At 37.3% G+C, this 26,256-nt stretch overlaps 1 protein-coding gene across 3 annotated transcripts in view; it reads right to left on the bottom strand.

Moving 5' to 3' along the window:
• Positions 1–26,256, bottom strand: part of PEK (pancreatic eIF-2alpha kinase) — a 360,137-nt gene that overhangs the window by 245,594 nt on the left and 88,287 nt on the right. For all 3 annotated transcript variants that reach the window (XM_068227627.1, XM_068227629.1, XM_068227628.1), the window contains exons 5-6: positions 11,439–11,616; positions 224–373 (exon numbers count right to left, since the gene is read on the bottom strand). In XM_068227627.1, the coding sequence (XP_068083728.1) occupies positions 224–373; positions 11,439–11,616 (328 nt within the window). The remainder of the gene's footprint in view (positions 1–223; positions 374–11,438; positions 11,617–26,256) is intronic.

A 26,256-nucleotide genomic window follows, 5' to 3' on the forward strand; every position in this document is an offset into this window, starting at 1 on the left:
AGCCGCATGTTTCATGGGAAGATTGGCTTGATCAGTGAGCAGTGACACCTCCACAGAGCCAACAGGCTTTAAGAAAAATGTACAAAGGGCCTGAATATTTTCTAGGTATATTAATAATTAGTGAATAAAATGTTTGTTGAACTAAATTAAAATGTTATGTTAATATTTAAGCATGAATTCTTAAAATTATAAAATGATCTTTAGAAAAGGAATGGGCACAAACCTGTTTTTTATGCATTCCAATATACAGTGATGGTGAAATTGGTCCCATTTCATCCTTAAAGTCATATGTCGACTGTGATCCACTAAAGAGGTCAACAGAGTTCATTTTCTCTTCTTTAAAATGCCATGCAGCCACAACAGGAGCATCAAACTACGAAATACACAAAACAAAACACTTGAATGATATTTAGAGGTATAAGAAGAAATTAATGGATTTATAGTCATATTTATTACAAAATTACTTCAATCTATAACAAATGTTGGTGAGACTGGACTCAAACAAGCGGAGATACTGCAGTGAATAAACAAGGACAGTAAAGAGAATTAAGAACAGCAAGATTTCCAACAAAATGCACATTAAACATACAAAGATAAGTTAAATTAGTTCAGATATAAGTAATAAAAATGGATTATATAAAAGTACTCTGGGAATAATTGAAGGAACCGGGCGAGGAGATAGTGGGTTTGAAACCCACTGTCGGCAGCCCTGAAGATGGTTTCCCGTGGTTTCCCCATTTTCACACCAGCCAAATGCTAGGACTGTACCTTAATTAAGGCCATGCCACTTCCTTCCCACTACTAGGTATTTCCTATCCCTTCATCGCCAGAAGACCTATCCGTGTCGGTGCAACGTAAAGCAAATTGTACAAAATAAATTAAAGGTTTCAGAACTATCGTGGGTCAAATGCAAACTTTTTAAAATGGAGAAAATGAAGGTAAAAGTTTAAGAACTCCTATAATTCACAGAAACGGATTAAAAATCGAAACATATGTACATTGCAGATAAATGTCCATTATCCTCTAAAAAACAAAATATCAAGGTTATCTGGTGCCTCATTACTAATGAAACAGTGATGACTACTATAATTTTTCACTGAAGAGAATTTGGCCCATGTTGGCTCTAAACAAACAGTATACATTTTAACAACATGCTTAGTGTGCCAACTTCAAAAGACACTGAAAAGTATTTGATTTGATCTTAGCTGCACCTTAATATTACCCTGTGTGACAGAGATTACAGAATACACCCACAGTATCTCCAGACTGTCAAAAGAAATGACTAAGAGGGTTTTTTTTTTTGCTAGGGGCTTTACGTCGCGCCGACACAGATAGGTCTTGTGGCGACGATGGGATAGGAAAGGCCTAGGAGTTGGAAGGAAGCGGCCGTGGCCTTAATTAAGGTACAGCCCCAGCATTTGCCTGGTGTGAAAATGGGAAACCACGGAAAACCATTTTCAGGGCTGCCGATAGTGGGATTCGAACCTACTATCTCCCGGATGCAAGCTCACAGCCGCGCGCCTCTACGCGCACGGCCAACTCGCCCAGTAAGAGGGGTTTAAGGGGACCTCAACTTGGGAGAGTGCACAGGCGGTCACAGGGTTCTAGCTAGGTCAGGCATTTCTTCCACCTGCATGAGCCAAGATCCCAACTTTTGTCTCTCCTATCTGATCTCCCTTGGTCAACTCTTGTTCCCTTCTGACCCCAACAGTGGTTAGCTTGCAAGGCCTAGGGAATCTTTCCTTTCCACACAATTTGTGCTCCTCCATCCCATTTTGCAAATACCTTCATTTTTCAAAAGGTTGGACCACTTTTCATTTTTCCTCTTGGACTTCCTCTTGAAACCAAAACATACAATACAATATTAATGATCTTTGTAACTCTTAAGGTTAACTGGAGTGAATGGAAGCATGGAAATAATCATCATCATCATCATCATCATCATCATCATCATCACCACCACTAGAGCCCAGAAGTTAGGCAAAATGCCTTTTTCACTGGGTTGATATATGGAAGTGTTAAATATAGTTAAACATATTTCAGCGTATTTGGAAATGGTAGGTACTTTTTTCTTTGTTTCCTTTTCTTGCCTGTCTGTGTTGTTATGGATCCTTTCTGCTATTATTTGCACATGTTAAATAAATAGCACAAACATTTTCAATACGTTACTGTATATGAAAATAGAAATAAAAACAAGATACATAAACTAAATGACATATTTACAACTTGTGAAAATTTGAATTTATAATTCCACCTTTACAATACTGTAACTGTCTTTATTAAAAAGACTACATTAGATTATACCCGTGATACATGTTTCGTCCTCTTATGGGACATCTTCAGTCACAAATACAAAACATTAAAAATAAGGTGAGGACACGTTGAAATAGGTAAATAAAAAATTTTGGATCCAGTGACGTGGCGTAATGGCGTCTTGACAATCTTGAATGTTAAAATGGTGCGGCATGAACACGTTATGAAGCATGAAGTCCAGTTAAAATCACAGATTAAATTGTTGTTAAAAACAACGACTTGTCCAATTATAAAACTACGCGAGTGGCTATGCGAATAAAATTATATGCATATTGTACATAAAACAGCAAGATAGTAATGCCACATTAAAATAGCTTTCTTGATTAGAAGGTGGAGTTATACTGATGATGCAAGTTGAACTTGATTATGTGTTGACAATAGTGGCCTCCTTGCCCGTCCTACGTCGACCGCTCCACATCAAGTGCTAAAGCTAGCTTTAGCTTTGATTTTAATTGGACTTCATGCTTCATATCATGTTCATGCTGCACCATTTTAACATTCAAGATTGACAAAACGCCATTACGCCACTGGATCCAAAGACTTTCTTTTTTTTTTTTTTTTTTTTTTAACTTATTTCAAGTGTCCTCACCTTATTTTTAAAGTTTTGTATTTGTGACTGAAGTTGTCCCATAAGAGAATGAAATATGTATCATGAGTATAATCTAATGTAGACTTTTTAATAAAGACAATTACAGTACTGTAAAGGTGGAATTATAAAATCAAATTTTCACAAGTTGATACTTTGACAATACGGGCTCTAATATGAAAAATAAATTTATAACGTGCAACATATTCACAATGCATAAATCTCTATTGAGAATATAATTTCCAGTAAATACATTTCCTTATCTGTTTCCATTGTACCAGGAAAAATTGATTTCAAAGAGCATGAGATCTTTCTAAGGGGTGCCAAGTCCTTAGGAGAGGGTACAGAGAGGGAGGATCGTAAGGCGAAATAGATATCGTAACTTTCTTCCATTTATTCAATCTACGAAAAGTTACCCTATTATATTGCTGAATTGTAATGATCAAAGATATTTATTGGAGAATATATTCCAATTCCTATAACAAAATATCGAAAATTATGTTGATTGTATAAAATTAAAATGAATAATGTTCTTTCAAACCAGTTATGTCCATCATGTTTTTCTTGATGTAAAACAATAAAGCCTGTTGAAAGTAAGCTAATATTCCACTTTAACGAAATACTAAAGTCCTTTCTATTATCATTTGTGATTTTACAGTATGTTTTCAACGTAAATTAAACAAAGTAAAGTTTATAATTCCTTCTCATGAAATTCTCAAACTATTCATATATAAAACACTTGAAATTAAATTCGATCTTCCGGTAGAAAGTTCTAAGTATTGCCCTATTTTACGTAACTTATTATACACTTTATATGAATACTGCTAATTAAGAATTTATTGTATGCCTGCACTATAAATAAAGCACTGAACTGAAGTTCTAAAATTCCAACAAGTGAGAGCATACGATATTACAAGAACACACTATCTTCCAAAAGTCTTTTAAGTATTATAGAACGTTAATTTTTAAAGTTTATAATCTGCTAATAATTGTTTGTCAAAATATTAGTTAAGTGAGCTTTCGAAATGAGTTAAAGTTCTTTGTCAGCAATGACATTGTCTATAAGAGTTCCGTTGAAAGCAGAATTATATTTCTAAATGAAAAGACACTTATATCACCTAAATTATGTCTTCTTATTAAGCTCAAACTGTTGAATACTGCTCTGCAAGCAGCAATCTGGAACTCAGCTGACAGCAAGCACCACGATGTTCCATAGTACCACGTCCCAGGAACCGTCCCTCGTAGTATCAAGCCCACGTTCTGCGTCGATCTGCATCAATCTCCGTCGATCTATGTCGTTCTCTGTCGTTCTCCAACGATCTCCGTCGTTCTCCATCGATCTGCGTCGTCTTGAGTCAGGATTTCTCATATTAATAAAAGAGTGGCTTTAACACAAGAAAGTCCATGTGACTAGGTCACTGATAGAGTGTCCTATGTTGAATTGAGCACAATTTGATTTGTGGTGTTAGAACTGATTGTAACTGCTTCAGAAATAATCGCCATTCACTAGATGAGAAATATGTCGAAACACTGTTTCTTTTCATAAGTTGCAATAATTGGAAAATGAAAAACACATTTCTATGCATAGTTCATCTTTACACTCACTGCACACCGTTCGTATTGTCAGAAATAACTCTCAATCGAAGCACAGTTTATAATGACTCACTTTCACAGCAAAGAAATAAATAGCTCTCTCTCGTAATATATCGTAATGTTCCTTCTCACTGTCACAGTTCCTCAAGTATTCTTGTACGAATCCTATAATTCACAATGTCACTGAATTACTAAGTATTACAGTGTATTTAGAGTTCATTAGACAGTCTATTCACACGATTTGGTTTCAGATGGTACAGTCTATTATGAAAATTATGCACAAGTTAAAGTGGTTTTAGACTTTGATAATATTCAAAATGAGTTGCAAACCTACACTCACGATGTTCTAAGTTGAAACAGTTCATGATCAATAAAATTTAAAGTAGTCATGCTAGCTTCAAGTTGTTAAAAGTTATTCACACAGAATCGAGATATTTTATAAAATATTACAAGTCTTATAGCTTCAATGTTATAAACACATTAAATTCCAAAGTTTAAATGTCCCTAACGAATTGTCCAACAGTTTCTCAAGAAAAACCACTGGTTACTCACTGGTGTTCACATAAACTGTCAACTTGCTGTTGAAAATTATACAAGTATTACGATGTTCCCATAGAATAAACATTGAGTTGGACTTCACTTGTCACGAGCAGCATGACTGACGAGCCAGCTGTGAGCAAAGAATTGAAACTGGTTCGCTTTGGCCTGGACCACGGCTTTTATTCCATAAGGTCAAGGTTACTCCCATGTCACGAGAAGAAATGTGGTTTCTTCCTCGCTTATTATCTCTTGAATGCTTTGATGGAATTGGTTGAGATTGACATATGTTTTCCTTCAGAACACTAGCTACACGATGAGGTATGTCTCATTTCTGTATCTTCATCGGTTAAAAGTTAGTAAATAATTATTCTAGTACATTCGAGAGAAAGTCATACGACATGTGGCACTGACTTCACCCGCAGGTTCATCACTCGTGACGTGTCCTGCTTGCCACGAGGAACTTCGTATCGAGCTCACATAAGATGTTGGGCACATGAACACATATTACTACCGTCCTTTTCCAAATATTCCGGCAACTTTAAAATAATGTACCTGGCTAAAACAGTTCCTGGTACATATTCCTCCCTCTTCGAATTAAGAAAATTCGAAGGATTTTCTCATCTTAATTGCCTGTCCTGCTATGGAACATATTTCTTAAGATTGACATATGGGGTGACACATGGCGAAATTATGCCATCATTCTTCATCTGGCTATTCAATGTTCTTGCCTCATCTCGATATTTCTCAGGAACTGGATTTGCTTTCTGTTTATAAGGAGAACTATCATTAAAGTTGAGGTGATACTCAAAACCTTGAATTTCCCCTGGTTTCTCATCAAAGACATTGGGGTATAATTTAAAAACCTCTTGTCTAGCCGAATCAACCTTTGCTTTGAGTTCTTGTTCTTCAATTGCACTGGTTGCGGATCCTAATAAAGAAGCACCGACAATGGAACATTCATCAGATACAGACATTTCCTTGTCCATTCCAGGGTTTCCCATTTCCAATAGCTTTACCGCGGCTAGCACATTCTCGCATTCAGCGGGCTTATCCAGGTTGCTACCGGGTTCTTCAGCAGAGGTTCCCTCTTCATGAATTTCCACATCATAACGATCCACCAGCTGCAATTCTACAGTCTCAGCGTTGCTTAAACTGACAAGATTCGATTTGTAAATTATAGTTCCCTTATACTTGATCATGAAGTCAGATCCCAATACAACATTGAAACTGAGACGTGAAATGCCAAGAAAAATATGTTCAAAAAGTCTTCCACTTATATAAAATTCTATAAATGCTCGTAGTTTACATTTAATGTTGCGATCAGGTACTACACCTCGAACCTTTAGTTGAGCTACAGGCATTAGTAAGACAGTGTCTTTCCCCAAAGAATCTGAGTCTGTCCGAAATACGTGAAGCTTGTGCACCAGAGTCAACCAAAATCATCACATTAAGGTTTCCGACTTGTATAGGTATGACAGGTAGTGATCTCTTAATTATGGGCCTGTCCTGATGTTCATCCTCAAATAATAATTCAGAATCATCAATGTGTCAGTACTGTAGTTCTGTAAAACAAATAACTTGATGATCGTCCCCTTCTTCGTTTTCAGGCAATCTCCAATCTAGTTGGTCTGAGTTAATTTTTTTTTTTAACAGCACCAGTCGATCTGAGGTCTTGGTCAGTCTCTTCTTGAATTCTCACATACTTTTGGTGTTCTAATGATGTGGCTCCTAGGTCCTCATTAGTTTTCTGTTCCTGTCTCAAATATATTCTCTAATTTCTTTCCATCTATTTTCAAGATCTTATCTTCGAGCATGTCTGGCTTCTTTGGAAGTTATCTCCGGTTTTCTCCATGGCGATCTTGTTCTGTACGTAGACTGTCGCTGGTCCGGTTGTCTTTGGAATTTCCTAAACCTGGGAGGGGTACATGAATTATTTACAATGTTTTCCCTCGGTGTTGTTGTCTTTTGATCCGTAGTCTTCACCTTGGCTGAATTACTGAACACCCCTTTAGGTTTTGTACTCTTTGGAGTTGACTGCGTATTAGCCGTGTCTAGTCGTCTTAATATGGCATCCAAATGTTCAAGTGTTTGGATGTTTGCTGCCACTAATATTTCCTGTACATGGGACGGAAATTGAAGTGTCATTATTTGGATAAGTTCTGGGACCTGTAGTGGAGGATCCAGATATTGCATCTAACAATAATCCGAGTATCTGGATGTATTCACTGATGTATTGTACTTCCGTGAATGCAACTGCATTTTCATGAGATGCTGTCTCTCGGTACCCCAAAAACGATTTAATAATGCCTTTTTAAAATCATAATAGGTCTTGAAATTGTTCTTAAAGGCTATGAACCAAGATAACGCCCTGCCTTCGAGCAATTTGGATAATGTGCGTAATTGCCTATCTTGTCCTACACAATTTTCTTGGAAGAAATCCCCAACATTTAGAAGAAATTCCCTAGCAGTATACCCGAAAATTTAGTTGGTTTGTCGTCTTTGATTTTAATGAGTGTCGTGGTATTGACTAAATCTCTAGATGTACCTGGATAAATAATGAGTTTTCTCTTAACTTGCTTGAAGTGACTTCTTCAGCAAGGGTGTCTACTTTTATCTGAAATATGTTATCAAGAGTTTTAATTTCAGATTGCAAACCAGTTTTCAAAGAGAGAGAGAGAGAGAGAGAGAGAGAGAGAGTGTGTGTTTGTTTGTTTTATCCATTTGATTCGTGAAACACTTGTCCATTTCGGCTTGTGTGGATTTCATAAGTCTCACCTCAGTATTAAGCCTGTTTACATCCGATTTAAATGAGTCTCTTAAGGCTTTCCTGGATTTGTGTCATTTTTATTTGAGCCTGCAAAATGTGTCCATGAGACTCTTGGAATTCAGCTCTATTTTAATTCCGCAGAAAGGGACTGAACATTCTTGAGATCTTGACTAAATGATTGAATAACTTGATCTTTAATTTCTCCCGTCACTGTTTCAAGATTCCCTACGAATTGAGTTTTTATTTCTCCTAACTTGGATTTGACTTTGTCACTCGAATCCTTGAGCCTCTTTTCTAGATTAGCGTTTGCCTCACGAAATCTATGTTCAAGATTAGCAGTTGATTCAGCAAATTGTTTATTAAGGGATTTATATGCCTAGGCAAATCTTTTCTCTAAAGAAGCTTGTGCTTCATCGAACCTTGAGGTAAGGGTATTAGCTAACTCTCGCATTTTATTGTGTGTGTGTTGACTTGATTGCTTGTTAGTCTGATCAGCCCTAGCATTTGATTCCTTCATTTGAGTACTTAATTCCTTGATTTGAGTATTTGATTCCTGGATTTGAGTGTTCATACTGGTGCGAAGAGCTTCAATTGCAGCTAATATATTGTCCATGGTAACAAATGGATATGAAAATTAATTATGTAGTCTAAGGATCAAAATGCAATTGACTGTTCGTAATCTGACAATGCCTACGTCTCCTAGCGTTGCCTAAACACATTCGCATGTTATTTCGAATATCGTCTTTCAAAATATGCTATTATGTTTGGTATCTTTTAAAGCTTAAGTATAACTTTATTCAATATCCTGTTAGTTTTCATGCTATAATATCCAGTACAGCTCCTTTCAAAATCACAAGCTGGCCTTCATTTATTATTACACACAAGGTAGCACTACTCATTTGTTGCTAGCGTGGTATATCCCCTTAAGTTGGCCACCATTTATAACTCCTCTCCTCTCTGTAACAGGAAAAATTGATTTCAAAGAGCATGAGATCTTTTTAAGGGATGCCTAGTCCTTAGGAGAGGGTACAGACAGGGAGAATCGCAAGGCGAAATAATAGATCTAATAAATTTCTTCCATTTATTCAATCTATGAAAAGTTACCCTATTATATTGCTGAATTGTAATGATCAAAGATATTTATTGGAGAATATATTCCAATTCCTATAAGAAAATATCGAAAATTGTGTTGGTTATATAAAATCCACATGAATAATGTTCTTTTCAACCAGTTATGTCCATCATGTCTCACCCATCCAGCAACGCCTACATCCAATCAACCCGGATAAACGCAACTTCGTCATCCAGAAGATTCAAGAGATGGAAGGGCAAGGTAGGAAGGAAGCTGCCGTGGCCTTAATTAAGGTACAGCCCCAGGATTTGCCTGGTGAGAAAATGGGAAACCACAGAAAACCATCTTCAGGGCTGCCGACAGTGGGGCTCAAACCCACTATCTCCCAAATACTGGACACTGGGCGCACTTCAGCGACTGCAGCTATCGAACTCTCTACATCCTGTTGGGCTTCACCTACCGTCCTACTGAAGAAGAAGAAGAAGAAGAAGAAGAATAGGGAGTATCAACTATGTGTTGACTACCGCAGGTTGAATGAGAAGACTGTTAGTGATGCCTACCCCATGTCTGACCTGAAAGACTCACTGAAACAAGTAAGTGGGTCTAGGGTTTTCAGCACGCTGGATCTCAATTCCAGATACTGGCAAGTGGAGGTCGAGGAAAGTTCTAGACCACTGACTGCCCTCATGACGCCGAGAGGATTGGACTAGTTTGCAGTAATGCCTTTTGGATTGAAGAATGCTTCTGCCACCTTCATGTGACTGATGGATAAGGTATTATCAGGATATGTTGGAGATTTTGGGCAAGTGTATCTCGACAACATTTTAATTCACACCAAGAATTTTCCAGAACACCTTGTACTGTACTGTACATCTGACGAAAGTACTGGAACGACTGAAGATTCATGGACTGACTTGCCAACTGGAGAAGTGCCACTTCGCTCAGTCCTGTGTAGAATATCTTGGCCATGTCCAAACATTTGAAGACTTAAAAAAAAGGCAACCAGAGAAGAATCGAGCTATCGAAGAAGCTAAACGCCCGCGGACCAAGCGACAAGTACGTCAGTTCCTTGGCCTGTGTGGATGATATAGCAGCTTCGTGTCACACTTTGAAGAGAAATACCACTCACTGATCTACTCCATAACCGCCTGTTCTGATGGATCAGCAAGAGGCAGCATTCCAAGGCATTAAGGCTGCGATATGCAACACTCCCGGTCTAGTCCATCCCGACCCTCAACGGAAGATATGTCTGCAAACGGACGCCAGCGACTCCGGCGTAGGAGCAGTGTTATTCCAGGAGGGGAGTGTCGGCGGAAGGGACATCATCGAGTATGCCAGCAGGAAGCTATCTCCCACCGAACAACGCTACTGCACTGCCGAGAAGGAAGCCTTAGCCCTGGTGTGGGCCTTGGGCAAATTCAGAGGCTACTTGGAGGGAAGGAGATTCCAGCTCTACACCGATAATGCCATTCTCAAATGGTTGAACTCAGTCTCTGGCTCAAAATCTAAATTGATGCGATGGGCTCTGTTAATCGCAGAATTTTATTTTGATGTGTGTCACGCCCCAGGACCGACAAACATAAGAGTAAACAGCTTATCTAGGCACCCGGTGATGGAACCCCAAGCTAGGAGCACTATTGCCGAGAGGGAGTTCCCACGAAAGCACCAGAGTGAGCCCAAGGAACCTGTCCTTATGACTATCACGAAGGAACTTGATCTGGGAGTAATCAAACAGTGGCCGGAACAAGACAAGCCCTGTAGGACCATAACACAGTGGATTAGGAGGTAGAATACCGATAGTCAGCTCGTCCCAAGGAATGTGCTACAAGAACTTCCGGATTGACAGAGGACTCTTGATGTACAGGTCGCACCTCTCCAACACGCCTGCAGTAGTGGTGATTCCCAGACAGCACAGGACGAACATACTCGAGAAGTTCCATGACAGCACTGAAGCCAGACATCCAGGACACAAAGAGATGTATCAGTCTATCCGACGAAGATTCTTCTGGGTCATCAACATGCGGAAAAACATCATGGACTACGTGAAGGGGTGCTACATCTGTGCCTGCACCAAGGCGAGCAACAGGAAGGCAGATTCCAGCCAACGAGGAAGGCGGTTACAACATCTGTGGGAAGTCACAGCCCTGGACTTGATGGGTCCTTACCCTAAAACACCACGGGGTAAAACAGGACTCCTCCCTATACACCCAGAAATCCATTTCATTTACAATCACAACTCACAACTTACACACTTATAAATCCCTGCTTCATTTATTGCTATGTATCTCCCAAAGTACAGTAATTGCATTTCTGTAGCAAAAATTTGTGACAGCATGTGTTTCAAAATTATAAGCATGATGAGAGGGAAAAAAAAAGCTTTTTCTTTTCTGCCTCCCCCCTCCAGCAAAAGGTTTACTTGTTAGATTTAACAGAAAACTGAAAAAAGTAAAAGAAAGAGGAAAAGCTGTACACACCTTTTATTTTCTGAAATGACTCACCTTACTTCATACCAATGTTGACAGGGGGCAAAACAAAAGCAATGAATCAAGAAAAAAGCATTAATTTACCTTCTGTTTCCAGAGCAACTTTTCTGGGTTGGACTTGCTTACAGCACATATTAATCCCTCTGGCACAACCACCTTCAACTCTAAATCTAAGAGAGAACTGTCTCTAACTAATGTGTGGCAGCTAGCATTTGGATCATATATAAATTTCAAGTCGTGCAGCCCGACACTAAAGTTCCATCTGTAAGGGAAAAAAAAACATGTAAAAGTTCATGAACTGTGATAAACCCTTATTCTTATTCTAAAATGAGGACAGAAATATATAATTATGGTTGATAATAACCAGGACAAGAATTAAAAAGGAGAAAATAGTAAGATATACATAAAAATAAAGTTGTGATACATTTAAAATATATTAACACTAAAAGGTTTATTATGAATCTAAATAAAAATGAAAGATTTCCAAGAAGTCCACTGAAGAAAAAATATAAGAGACAACCTTATGTTTACTTTAAGATATTTTTGCTGTGGCACCATAACAGACAGGTCTTATGACAACAGTGGGATGGGATAGGACTAGGATTGGGAGGGAAACATTAACACCCATAATTAAGGTTCAGTCCCAGCAACTGCCTTGTGTGAAAATGGGAAACCATGGAACACTATCATCAGGGCTGCCAAAAGTGGGATTCAAATACACAATTTTCCAAATGCAAGCTGACAGCTTTAAGTACTCGCTCGGTACTTAAAAGATTTTACATTACTCAAAGTCCCTTAGAAATGTCTCTTCTCCAAAGACCCACTTGCTATCTAGGCTTGCTCCTGTTCAGTTGTCCCAGGTATGTTTCCCGGAGTTCTTCAGGCTGAAACATGGATCTGAAATGGATTTGACTCAACCTCCTGAGAAGAACTTATGACTCTACAATGGTCGTCTAAAATACAGACATGAATCAAGCCAGTCATAAAAAGTAGCATTACCAACAATCGGATTCCCCACTTTTACCATGCAAAACATACATAGTGACCCCACACGTACATAACTCAGAAAACCTCAGTTAACACAACGATGTAGTGCCATTTCTTATTAGTATTATGGTAACAAAGTCAGAGACTGCAGAGGTACTAGGGTATTAACCAGAACTTTTTTTCTGCCAGTATGTTCCGGTATGCATTGTGGTAAACTTACGATTGTAAAAACTGTGGTACAGATTTGGATTTATTGTTTATGATGATGATGATCCTTGTTGTTTAAAGGGGCCTAACATCGAGGTCATCGGCCCCTAATGGTATGAAATGAAATAACAAAAAATTCAGATTCATCCACTGACCAAAATGAAATAAAAAATGTCATGAAGAATGAATGGATGGACATGAACCCTACAAAAAGCAAACAAACAAACAAAAACAGTGGATCAGACACAAAAAAAGATTGTGAATAATAGTATTACTGACCAAGGGACCACTTATAAAGCTCAATGATGCTTGATGTCAATAGGGGTGCAAAATCCACGACTAAGGCCCCACAGAATGGAACATGTCGCGAGTAAAGTAGAACCATGGTATTTGTCAAGTTGGGGTACTAATCAAAAGTAGCGAAGACTCACGGTGTTCCACACAAGATGGTACTACTCACAAGTATTGTACTTCGTACAGGTAACGCAGACCTATGGTGTTTCGCACACAATGGCGCCACCTACAGCCAACGCAAACCGATGAGTTTCCTCACCTAGGTCTACTAGTCTCGGGTGCCAGTCCAAGGGCCCCATAGTGTTCCTCACATAGTGAGTACTAATCACAGGCAACGCAGACCCACGGTGTCGCTCATATAGTGGTACAACTCACAGGCTACGCCCAGACCCGCGGTGTTGCCCACATGGGTACAACGCACGGGTACTGGAATCCACCAGGCCAGACTTTTTACTGCAACTAATCACAAACCTATTTCGTACCAAGTTAGTGATACTACTCGCAAGTACATGCAACCCATGGTGTTCCCTGCATGATGGTACGAATCAAGAGTAGTTTCATGGTTCTAATTCATTCATCCCTTGGTCGCCCCTTTCAGTCGCCTCTTATGACAGGCAGGGGATACCGTGGGTGAATTCTTCGTCTGCCTCCCCCACCCACAGAGGGTGATTTATTGTTTAAAAGGGTCTCCACTTAGGTGTTACCATCATAGCTTGATGTCGAATTATGGCGTCAGGAATTGTCAATAGATTAACTCTCATCGATGGTTATCGACCATATCATAAAGAGTAGCTCATTGATCCTGTTTGACTTAGGTGCTTGCTGCTTAAAATTTGGGAACTTCCTTCGTGTGACTGATCAGCTTCACTTCACTTCCTGTTCACTTAACTTTGTTGCTTTATGCGCTGTGGTTGCATTTGTTATGCATTTTGGTTTGTTCCCTATGGTCTTTATCAAATGCAATGAACTCAAAATAATTCAATTCTTCTCTTCCGCCCCAATAGGTAAGAAACTGAAACTTTCGGAGAGTCAATTGAGTGAATGCAGAATTCTGAAAACAAGATTGGGGGAAACTGCTGCGATCAAATCTGTAAAAGCCGAACATATGGTTGAGCTACCAAACATGAGATTGCAAATGAAAATCTTCCCAAGTGTAGGACCCTACAGCAAAAAGCTGATTTTTGCAAAAAAAAAATGACTGGTTAATCGTGAAAAATAAAAAGTTTGGCTGTAAAATATGTCACGAAGTGATCGATTTGGGCCTGGACAGAAACAAACAAGGTATGAAAATTTCTAAGCCATGGGCAAGTGTTCCGATTGCTTCCTCTGGTAAAAATTAAAAAAATACAAATGACTTCACAATGAAAACAGATCCATGATAATCAAATTAGTTCCGTTCAAAATACTGACACTAACACATTAACTGGTGTAAAAGAAAAAAGTTGGAGGTCTCTTTTGAACGTAACAAATAGACAACCTCCAAAATCTTCAGATCAGCCTATGAAAATGCTAAGAAAAATCAGGCATTCAATAATTTTGAATCTGAAATTGATCTCCACGAAGTGAATGGTAGTGACATGGACCAAATTCTTCATTCGACCAATGCTTGTATCAACATAGTTAAGCATATTAGAACTGAAATCAAGAAAATAATTTAATCTAATTGTATGATTTCTTTGCTAATTGACTAGAGCACTACTATTTTGACGCAAGTGTGGTAACAGGTATAACTTGAAAATGTTCTCTCACCCATGGGTAACTAATGCAAATATTGAGCTCGAATAATAATAATTATTATTTTCTGATCGTGATTATTATTATTATTATTATTATTATTATTATTATTATTATTACTTGTATGTATGGCTATGAAATTATGTACATCCATTTAGTATTAGCATTATTATTATTTACATAGTCGAATGATCGTATTGTGTGTGAGGTTACGTCGTGAAATGTATTGTACATAGACATTGATATCAGTTCCGTTAATGTAAATACGTGTAAATTAATATTATAATGTATTCTTACCTGTATATATAAATTGCAATCCATAATTATGAAACACACTGTAACTTCCAGAATGGTATAGGCACGAGAACGATTGAGAATATTCTCTACATTACAATCTACATATTATGTACTCCAGAATTTTCACAAAGGTACTTTCTTTGTAATGTAGCTTTCTAGAAGCGTGATCAGGCACATATATAAAGAGACGATCTTGACGGTTACAAGTTAGTTGTTGAACGACTTGTTGTTTAGTAGAGTTATGGTGTAGCAAATATATATCCTGGGCTGACATGCAATTTTTGTAGTCTCCATATTGAAGTGTTGGCAGTTGATTTTAATAATGGCAGCTTTGCTGATATTCTCGAAGTGAAGTGGTTTGATACTGTGATTAGGGTTATGTGTGTGTTAATTTGTGAATATATGTGAATAAAATTAATTGTACCAACTGACAGCATCTCGTGTGCGTCTGTGTGGATATGTTAATTTGTATAGGAAGGCATTTATTGGCGGCAACAGATATAGATAAAGAGGAAGCATTAAATAAGCACCACAAATAGGTTTCTAATCCGGCTGCACAGTTGCTCAGAGAAAAAATTCCGAAAACTAATGATGATTTCCAAATTAAAGCTTGATTATTGCGTAAAGGTCTTTCTAAACTCAGAAGAAGTAAATCTTGTGCACCAGATTCTATATCCGGAGAGGCACTTAAACTCGGGGGTGAAGCGATCCTACCATATTTAATAAGAATCTTTAATATACCACTGAAAAATATGCAGGTTCCAGAAGATTGGAAATCGGCCATTGTTGTTCCTATTCACAAAGGGGGTGACAAGAGCAACTTGAACAACCACAGACCAGTTTGATGTCAATCGTATGCAAACAAATGAAGCGATTAATAGTAGATTGAAGTTAAAATGGGACTCTTCTGGAATGATATTTACGGGCAGCAAGGATTTAGGGAAGGCTTCTCCTGCGAAATTCAGCTCTATTCCATATGTCAAGATAATATATCGGATAAGCTCAACAGTGGGTCAAGGATTGATGATGCAATAGTAAATGATTTTGCTAAGGCATTCGATCTTGTGCCACATGACATCATCCTTAACAAGTTAGCACGTACCGGCATTGACATCAGAGCTGTGAAATGGATACGAGAACTTCTCAATGGAAGAACTCAGAGGGTGCGCTTGGGAGAAACGCTATCTTCTCCGATAAGCGTTAAGTCTGGTGTGGCTCAGGGGAGCGTTATTGGGCCAATTCTTTTCATACTTTCCATGAATGATATGCCTGATTCGATAAAATCGGAAGTGCGTCTCTTTGCCGATGATTGTGTCATATACCGGGAGATAAAGACAGAGGAGGACGAGCTATTGCTTCAGCAGGATTTAGATACGATTGAAAAATGGGCACATGAAAATCAAATGAAAATCCACAGCAGAAAAAGCAAGAAATTGTGTTTCAGTAAAAAGAAAATAACAGGAAAGAGGAATTACAAAATTGGAGGGAAAAGTGTTGTTGAAGTTAATAGTTGTAAGTACTTAGGTGTTACTACTAGAAAGGATTTAAACTGGTCAGAGCAAGTGGAAAATATAGTTAAGAAATCCTGGAGATTGTTTATTTCATGCGGAATCTCAAGAAATCTAATTCTGGTGCCAAAATTAAAGCTTATAAATGCTTGGCAAGACCGATTCTCGAATATGGATTTGCGTGCTTGGATCCACACAGGGAGGGTTTAATGAATTCCCTAGAAAAAGTTCAAAGAAGAGCAATGAGATTTGTAACTGGGATTAGGAGGAATACCATTAATTGGAAAAATCTTGAATCTAGAAGAACTAGAACTCGCCTGTGTGGTCTTTATAAGAGCTATACAGGAAGGGCTGCCTGGAGTAGTATTAGGAATAGGTTGGAACCTCCCTCATACTTGTTGAGAAATGATCATAAGCATAAAATTAGGACCACAAACAAGCATACGGATGAAGGCAAATTTTCCTTCGTAAACAGGACTATAAAGAATTGGAAAAAATTAGTTGCACCAGTCTTTGATCCATTCCCTTCCAGTATCACATCATTTAAGGAGACCATTAGTGCTAGTGTAAAGTGAAAAGCAAAAGTTGTAAATTACGGACATTGAATTTGTGATTTTCTGCTTGGTTTAGATTGTGAAACTATTAGTTTTTCTTGTGGTATTCTCTTTCCAGGGAATTGCTTGTTGTACTCATGTTGTTGTAGTTGTTGTTGTTGTTGGGTAATTACTTTATCATAACTTGTAATGTTAAGCTAGTAGTAAGCTCAACCTATAGTATAGTAAGTTGTAGTGTTAAGCACTGGGAAATACTTAAGTTGTGCGAGAATTTGTATATTATGATGATTGATTTAGAATTTTAAACTTAAATTTTGTGATATCTCCTTTCAAGAAATTTGCTTGTTGTACTCTTGTTGTTGTTCTTATTGTTGTTCTTCTTCTTGTAGGATAATTATGTTTTTAACATTACTTTATTATCATTGTAATGTTAAGCTAGTAGTAACTAGTAGTAAACTATAGTATTGTAAGCCGTAGTGTTAAGCACTGGAAATACTTAAGTTGTGTATGAAATTTTATACAATGATGCTGGATTTGGAATGTTAAACTAGTTTTTTTTTAAATTGTTTATTGTACTCCAGTAAGATACAAAAGTTGAAAACTAAAAAAGCAGCTGGGGTAGATATTAGACATGTTTGCAAAATTAATAACTGGTTTGACAGAAGGCAGTTCGGGTTTAGGAAAGGTTATTCCACTGAAGCTCAACTTGTAGGATTCCAGCAAGATATCGTGGATTCAGGAGGTCAAATGGACTGTATAGTGATTGATCTATCTAAGGCATTTGATAGGATAGATCAAGGGGGGACTACTGGCAAAAATGAGTGCTATTGAACTAGAAAAAAGAGTGACTGAATGGGTGGCTATATTTCTAGAAAACGGAACTCAGAGAATTACAGTAGGTGAAGCTTTATCTGACCCTGTAATAATTAAGAGGGGAATTCCTCAAGGTGGTATTATTGGACCTTTATGTTTTCTTATATATATCAGTGATATGTGCAAAGAAGTGGAATCAGAGATAAGGCTGTTTGTAAATGATGTTATTCTGTACAGAGTAATAAATAATAAGTTACAAGTATGTAAGCAACTGCAAAATGACCTTGATAATGTTATGAGATGGACTGTAGGCAATGGTATGATAAATAGGGTCAAAAGTCAGGTAGTTAGTTTCAAAAATAGGAAAAGTCCTCTCAGTTTTAATTACTGTGTTGACGGGGTGAAAGTTCCTTTTGGGAATCATTGTAAGTACCTAGGTGTTAATATAAGAAAAGATCTTCATTGGGGTGATCAGATAAATATGACTGTTAATAAAGGGTACAGATCTCTGCACATGGTTATGAGGGTATTTAGGGGTTGTAGTAAGGATATAAATGAGAGGGCATGTAAGTCTCTGGTAAGACCCCAACTAGAGTATGGTTCCAGTGTATGCGACCCTCACCAGGATTACTTGATTCAAGAACTGGAAAATATCCAAAGAAAAGCAGCTCGATTTGTTATGGGTGATCAACAACACAGTAGCGTTACAAAAATGTTGCAAAGTTTGGGCTGGGAAGACTTGGGAGAAGGAGACGAGCTGCTCGACTAAATGGTATGTATAATTTGCATACAATTTTTATTTTCCTCCTATTCAATACATAATTGTTTTTTGTCGCTAGAAAATCATTTTACTACAATATTACATTAACAGGGACATGTTTTGCTCGACTTCCGAGCATCCTCAGCCTTTATAACTTTTTTCAAGGTTAAGACATAACATTATTAACTTTACTTAAAACTAGTTTGTACTTAATTATAATCTTAATATTAAGTAGTAAAATACATTAACAGAAAGACATTTGCGAACACAATGAACAGATTAACATTTAATATAACAGTGAGAATAGTTACATGCAAATTAAATGGTATGTTCCGAGCTGTCAGTGGAGAGATGGCCTGGAATGACATCAGTAGACGAATATGTTTGAGTGATGTCTTTAAAAGTAGGCAAGATCACAATATGAAGATAAAGCTGCAATTCAAGAGGACAAATTGGGGCAAATATTCGTTTATAGGTAGGGGAGTTAGGGATTGGAATAACTTACCAAGAGAGATGTTCAATAAATTTCCAATTTCTTTGCAATCATTTAAGAAAAGGCTAGGAAAACAACAGATAGGGAATCTGCCACCTGGGCGACTGCCCTAAATGCAGATCAGTAGTGACTGATTGATTGACTGAGTTGTTGTTGTTGGGTAGTTATGTTTTAAGTTTACTTTTATCACTTGTAATGTTAAGCTAGTAGTCATCTCAACGTAGTCTGCCCCGCGGTGTAGAGGGTAATGTGCCCGCCTGTCACCCAGCGGCTCCGGGTTTGATTCCCGGCCGGGTCAGAGATTTTTAATTGTAATGTTTAACATCCTTGGCCTGGGGACTGGGTATTTCTGATGTCCTTAATCTTCCTTTCCTCACACACAACATTCCGCACTACCGCCATTCCAGTTACGTGCAGGTTCATACAATATGATGCCAGTAGGGGCAAAAGATCCACATGGTTCGACGTCCCGAACAAATAGCTTTTTTTTTTTAAAGCTCAACGTATAGTATTGTAAGCCGTAGTGTTAAGAACTGGAAATACTTAAGTTGCGTGTGAATTTGTATATAATGATGCTGGATTTAGAAAGTTAAACTAGTAGTATTTCTCGTAATATTTTCCCTCCATGGAATTGCTTGTTGTACTCTTGTTGTTGTAGTTGTTGTTGATAATTATGTTTTAACCTTACTTTACTGTAACTTGTAATGTTAAGCTGGTAGTAAGCTCAACCTATAGCATTGTAAGCCATAGTCTTAAGTACTGAAAATAAATAAGTTGTGTATGAAATTGTATATGATGATGCTGGATCATCTCGTCTCAAAAAATACCACAACAGGATGTAAATGGATCAGAGAAGTAAGAGAGGATCTGAAGGAAATAGGCCTTACAACAGAAGACACCAAAAATAAGATAAAATTGAATACAAAACTCAAGAATACAAACCTCCGCTTTACCCTTACACAAAACAAACCAACAACACGCACATTTTCAACTGAGGAAAGGGCACGAAGATCGGAGCGTCTGAAGAAGTACTGGGAGGACCGCAAAGCCCGAACAATCCCTTCAAAGAGACCTGAACGACGGACTGACTAAAGTGATCCTATGTGGTCATAAAAGAAGAAGAAGAAGAAGATGCTGGATTTAGAATGTTAAACTAGTAGTATTTCTTGTAATATGTTCTCTCCATGGAATTGTTCGTTTGTTCGTTTGTTTGTTTGTTTGTTTGTTTGTTTGTTTGTCTGTTTGTTTGTTTCCTTGTTTGTGTTTGTTGTTGTTGGGTAATTATGTTAACTTTATTATTACACTACTGTAAGTGACCACTGCCACCGGGATATTTTCCATTTGCAATGTATTTGTTAATAATAATAATAATAATAATAATAATAATAATAATAATAATAATATTTAGCCAATTATTATCTTATATGTAAGGACAATGCTTCCTGATGTGAATGAACATACAAATCTATTTATTGATATTTCTGAGTTGCAAAATGTGTCTGCCCAAAATATTTTTAAGGTTTGATTGATGTTTAAAATGAATCAGGCATCTCTCAAAAAATTTTGAAAGAAAAAACATATTGCAGTAAGATGTGATGGAGCTGTTGTGATGTTAGGGAAAAAGGTTTTTATTGACAAGTTCCTTTACATCACACTGACACAGATAGGTCTTATGGCGACAATTATTAACTTTCAGATGTCAACATAGGTAACTGAATGTTAGTAAAAATGAAGATATGATATTAGTACCTTTTGCATTACAGTGATTTTTAAACTTGAATGAGTAAAGCAAAAAAAAAAAAAAAAAAAAGTTCATATAAAATGTAAAGTTGTGTTTTACCCCCTAGATTTGGTTAGACATTACAGAACACTGTGTGTTTTAAATTAATTGTTAACTAATTTACTGCAAAAAAGGCTACTTAGTAGTATAATATGATTATATGACACCATAGAAACTGTAATTCTAGTATACTATGTTTGGGATAGGTCGAGTGAGTACCGGTTAACTTCTTTCCAGAAAAAAAGAAACAATGGTACTAACATACTGACCATCAGGTTCTAAGAAGGAAAACTGGAAGATTTCAACAAACGATAATGAGAATTGGCCATGGCATATTAATTAGGAAAAGTAATGAGATGACCCTTGAAAAAGTAGAAGCAATTACAGGCCTGAATCCCCATGGTTGACAATATCTCTAGTGGGAGTATCCTTTTAATCTAAAAAAAAAAAGTTATGTAACGGGAACAAACAAGTGGCAAATCAAATTAAATTTTAAAAGTCAGGCATGAAGATAGGAAAATACAGAAGGATGAATACAGTTACAGGTCAGCAGCGACTTACTATGCAAGTCTTTAGAGTTTACTGCTTCTATACACAAAGCCTACAGGCAAACATTTTGGACTTTCATGTTTGTTTGTTTTTTTTTTTTTGTTTTTTTTTTTTTTGTGCGTACTCTATCCACGTTTGCTTTCAAGGTAAGCTGTTGCTCTCTATCGGCATTTATATATTTCACTTGTGTACATTATACAACTAGCTTTACACAAATAGGTCTTATGGCAACAATGGTATAGGAAAAGGTTAGGAGTGGTGAAGGAAGTGGCCTTGACCTTAATTAAGGTACAGCCCCAGCATTTGCCTGGTGTAAAAATGGGAACTCTAAAGACTTGCATAGTAAGTCGCTGCCAACAGTGGAGTTCGAACCCACTATCTCCCAAATGCAAGCTCACAGCTGCACGACCCTAAACCTCACAGCCAACTCGCTTGATATTTCACTTTTGCCAGCTTTCTAGCCTAACAGCCAAAAATTTTGGTTTTTCACAGATTTGTTTTGTGTGTACAGTATTCTAAGTGTGCTTACATTGCAAATAATTTCTCTCTATCTATTTCCTCTTGACATACTCTGCTCTAGTTAGCTTTGTTACCCGAGAACTTGGAATGACAGGTCTGTATAAGAGGTAAAAGAAACACAGTGAGTTTCTCTCATCATTTAAAGATAAAAATTTAATTGTTCCGTATTGAAAGTATTAACGTTAAAAATTAAATAATTGAAAAAGAGGTTCAACCTACTCGATACATAAGAGAAAGAAATGTAGTGATTACATTCTTATTTAATAGTAATTAGAAATGGGACCGGTTTCGACCCTAGTCCAGGTCATCGTCAGCCGTTCAAAACATAAAAAACATGAAAAACAATGCACATGAAAAAGAAAAAGATTAAGTGAACTCTGGATCGGTATAAGATGAAATATAAATTGATGATGGGGGTAGAAATTGTGAGTCACTTAAAAGAAAAACAGTACGTAATATTATGAATGGTAGTACGGCACACGCAATGATAGGTAAAGTCTCACAATGTTTATGAATAGTATTAAATAGGTTGAACCTCTTTTTCAATTATTTAATTTTTAACATTTCTCTCATCGGTCGGCCAGTGGGAGTGACGTTCCTGCCTGCCAGTGACTCATCAATCCTCAGTACAAAAACAAGCACAGCACTTCCCTCACTTTGGGTGGATTTCTAAAACGAAGTTCAGACCATGACCACGGTTTTAAACCACGTTCTGGTTTCTAAAACAAGGTTTCAATCATATATTTAAGCCATGGCTCGAAGCCATGGTCTCAAGACAGCAGCCGCGGTGAGGGGAGGTTTAAAACCTCGGCTGCGTACACACACGTACGCACACGTAACAGCTCAACCCACACTCTAATTGACTACTTAGTGACAAATAATCCCCATAAGGCTGTCAAGCATGAACAAATCTCTGTCCCTGGTATCTCTACACATGATCTCATTTATCTGTACTACTCAATGCAGGTGCCAAAGTGTAAAGCTAAGTATATAAACTACAGAGACATGAAAAATATAGACTTAACTCACCTACAACATGACGCATATAATTTGCCTTGGGACGACATATGACAATTGCACGACGTGAACTTAAAAGTTCATTGACTTAACTCCTTATTGTTAGGACTCAATAACAAGCATGCTACCGTTCTGTAGGCAAGGGTTACTCGCTCTCCTGCTCCGTGGTTAAACACTGAGATAAAAGCAACAATGGCCCATTGTGATGCTTTGTTTCGCTGGTATAGAGCAACAAAAAAGTGAAGGATTTCGAACAATAATGTCTTTTATGGAACAAAATGAAACAATTAGAAACAGTAAATTTAAATATATCAAAAATCAAACCAAAAATCTAACACAGTTAATGTGTGGAATCAATTACGTTCAACAGGAATAGGAAAAATTAAAGCTCATATTCCAACATCGTTCGACTCACTTAAATCTCATTCCGCTGGTAAGCAAATTAAATAAACTTGATCCCAATCCAGAATCCTGTCACACAAAGATGGCAAGTACTTGAATATTGAACCAAAAGAGATCATATTCCAATAGGCTTCATAAAAAATGTCAGCGGCACAGTATTACCGATCATTACACATATCTTCAATTTCTGTATAAATTCAGGAACTTTTCCAACCATTTGGAAGGATGATCTAGTGATTCCAGTATTAAAGAACACCACATCAAATTAATCATCAGTTTACCGCCCTATATCTACACTCCCTCCGCTTGTGAAAGCCCTTGAACGACTAATACACGAGCAACTAACTGAATATCTCACAAATCATTCACTCTTAGACCCTTGTAATCTAGCTTCCGGAAGGGCCACAGTATGACGACAGCATTTCTTCAGGTAACAGATTATGTCAGGCTCGCTAAGGATATACGACAGGTGACTGTACTCATGCTCCTTCATTTTAGCAATGCATTTCATACAGTCAACATAGAACTCCTCCTTTCAAAATTGTGCTCCCTTGGCGTCGACCGGAGTGCATTTAATGTTTTTATATCCTACCTCACAAATCATCGTCAGTGTGTCTCAGTAAACAATGTTACGTTCAAATGGGCTACCAGTTATCTGGTTTTAGCCTGCATATCAATGATATTTCAATCCCACTTGTCCGCTGTAAATACCATCTGTATGCTGATGACTTACAGGTGTACTACCATACTAGTATAGATAGTATATATGTGAAGCGAACCAACATATGAATACAGACCCGAAAGACCCACAACGTATGCCAGAAACAATGCCGTACTCAACAACCCACAAAAGACCCAAAGCATAATAACTGGACACAAAAAATGACTCTGTGCTCTAAATAATAATCACAATGCTCCTCTAATTACCATTGATGATACTGAAGTGCCATAGCCCCAAGATAGTTACAAACCTTGGGATCACCTTAACCCTTCAAGCCAGTATTAAAAGTTGACCAAGTTTTACCCCACAGCAGTAATAAATTTTAGAAAAATATCACAATTTTACACGTTGTCACAAAAATTGCTGTAACTTCTAAACGAATTGTCTGATTTTGTTCAAAATAAGAGGATACGTAGTTCATACCATGCAGATGATGTGTCTACATACAAAAATTTGGTATGCAAAGCAAAAAAATGCCTAATTACCTTCTTATTGGAATAAAATTTGAATCAACAAGTGTCCCTGACCACTCGAGTGAGCATTCACTTTATGTACATCACACGTAATTTCCTGCTGTGCATAATCATCATCACTAACACTTTCATTATCACTCGGATTACTCTCATAACTCCTTTCACCTAATATGCGTCCAAGAGCTGCATTAGATAAATACAGACCATACGAGGATGCCGCCATGTTGTTTACAACGATCGACATTGATGAAACAAATTCTTTTTACGCCAACACAATGCCGCATTACGGTAGAAAATATTCCCTGCATAGAATGATGCCCTATACTGCGAGCCTTGCTAAAAGTTCACGTTGACAACCAACAGATTGCACGCAGATGTATATCTAAAACATCGCTAGCCTAGTCTGTACAGGTATACGTCTAACTGCTCCTGGTTTATGTTTTGTAGGTCCGTACACATCAAACCAGCTTGACCAGTTAAATGAGACTCTGATCTGGAATGAGCATATAACTAATGCTCACAGAAAAGTACATGCGTCTCTTTATCCTTTGAAGCGTCATAAAAATGTTCTCCCACTGGACCTTAAAAAAAAACTCATACAAACACTTCTATTTCCAATCTTTGACTACTGTGACAGTATACTGATTGACCTAACCTGTGAACAAGCAGCAAAACTACGTGTACAGAACTCTTGCATTCGATATGCCTCCAGCTCTGACATGATGCTCATATAACACCATACTACAAAAGGATGGGATGGTTACATTTAAATGACCGTAGAAAAACCCACCAAATGACCCTCATCTATCAGTTGCTTTCTTCAAACAACCCCACCTTTCTATCATCCAATTTTAGGCTTCTTTCTTCATTCTACGAAATTAACACATCGAACAAATACCTAAGAGCCATTCATTCTTTGTTATGGAATACGATTCTGGAAGATATTAAAAAATCTTGCTCGCAAAGGACATTTAAAAAAGCCTGCCGTAAATTCCTCCAAAGTACATACAGTTGACTCGAATGAATGTAAGAGTGAATGACGTGTGAATGAAACCAAAAATTACGTACTAGATTTAAGTATCCTAGGCTATCCCATTTACGTTCTTACTCCTCTCATTTAAGGTTATGTACTGTTCCTAGAAATAGATTACACAGTAACATCGATTTTAGTATACTCAGATCGTAACATAGTAATATTCAGTTAATTTATTTTAGCCTTGTATTTGAATAAGTTTCCCTTTAACCCAGTTAGTAGATATATTCTTTAGGTATTAAGTTGATATCTTTTTGTTATTATCCACTCTATTTATCCTATAATTTATCATCAATAGTAATCTTAATTAATTGTATTACTGTTATTCCTTATCTGACTTATCTCAATAACTGTAATGGATTACCATGATATTTTAAATTAATGCTGTAAAAATAAATAAAAATTATATGTGGTTAAGTGTAAGAGAGGGCCAACAGCCCTAACTTCGTCACTGAACAAAGACACAAATAAATAAATAAATAAATAAATAAATAAATAAATAAATAAATAAATAAAATGGAGGTGCTGGTTCAACTGAGGGATAACGAACATAAAATCGATTTAGCAAGAGCACTAAATCCCACGATTTGCATACTGAGTGACAGAAATAATCCATTGGAAATGTTTGATGAGAATCAGTTTAGAAGGAGATTTTGTTTATCGAAAGAAACTAAGAGAGATTTAGCTCGTATGCCACAACCTAACCTTCACAGAGATTCAAGAAGTACAGGGTTAACTGTTTTAATGAAGCTTCCAATAGC

The sequence above is a fragment of the Anabrus simplex genome, chromosome 5 (assembly GCF_040414725.1).
Source record: "Anabrus simplex isolate iqAnaSimp1 chromosome 5, ASM4041472v1, whole genome shotgun sequence".
Classification (NCBI taxonomy): Eukaryota; Metazoa; Arthropoda; class Insecta; order Orthoptera; family Tettigoniidae; genus Anabrus; species Anabrus simplex.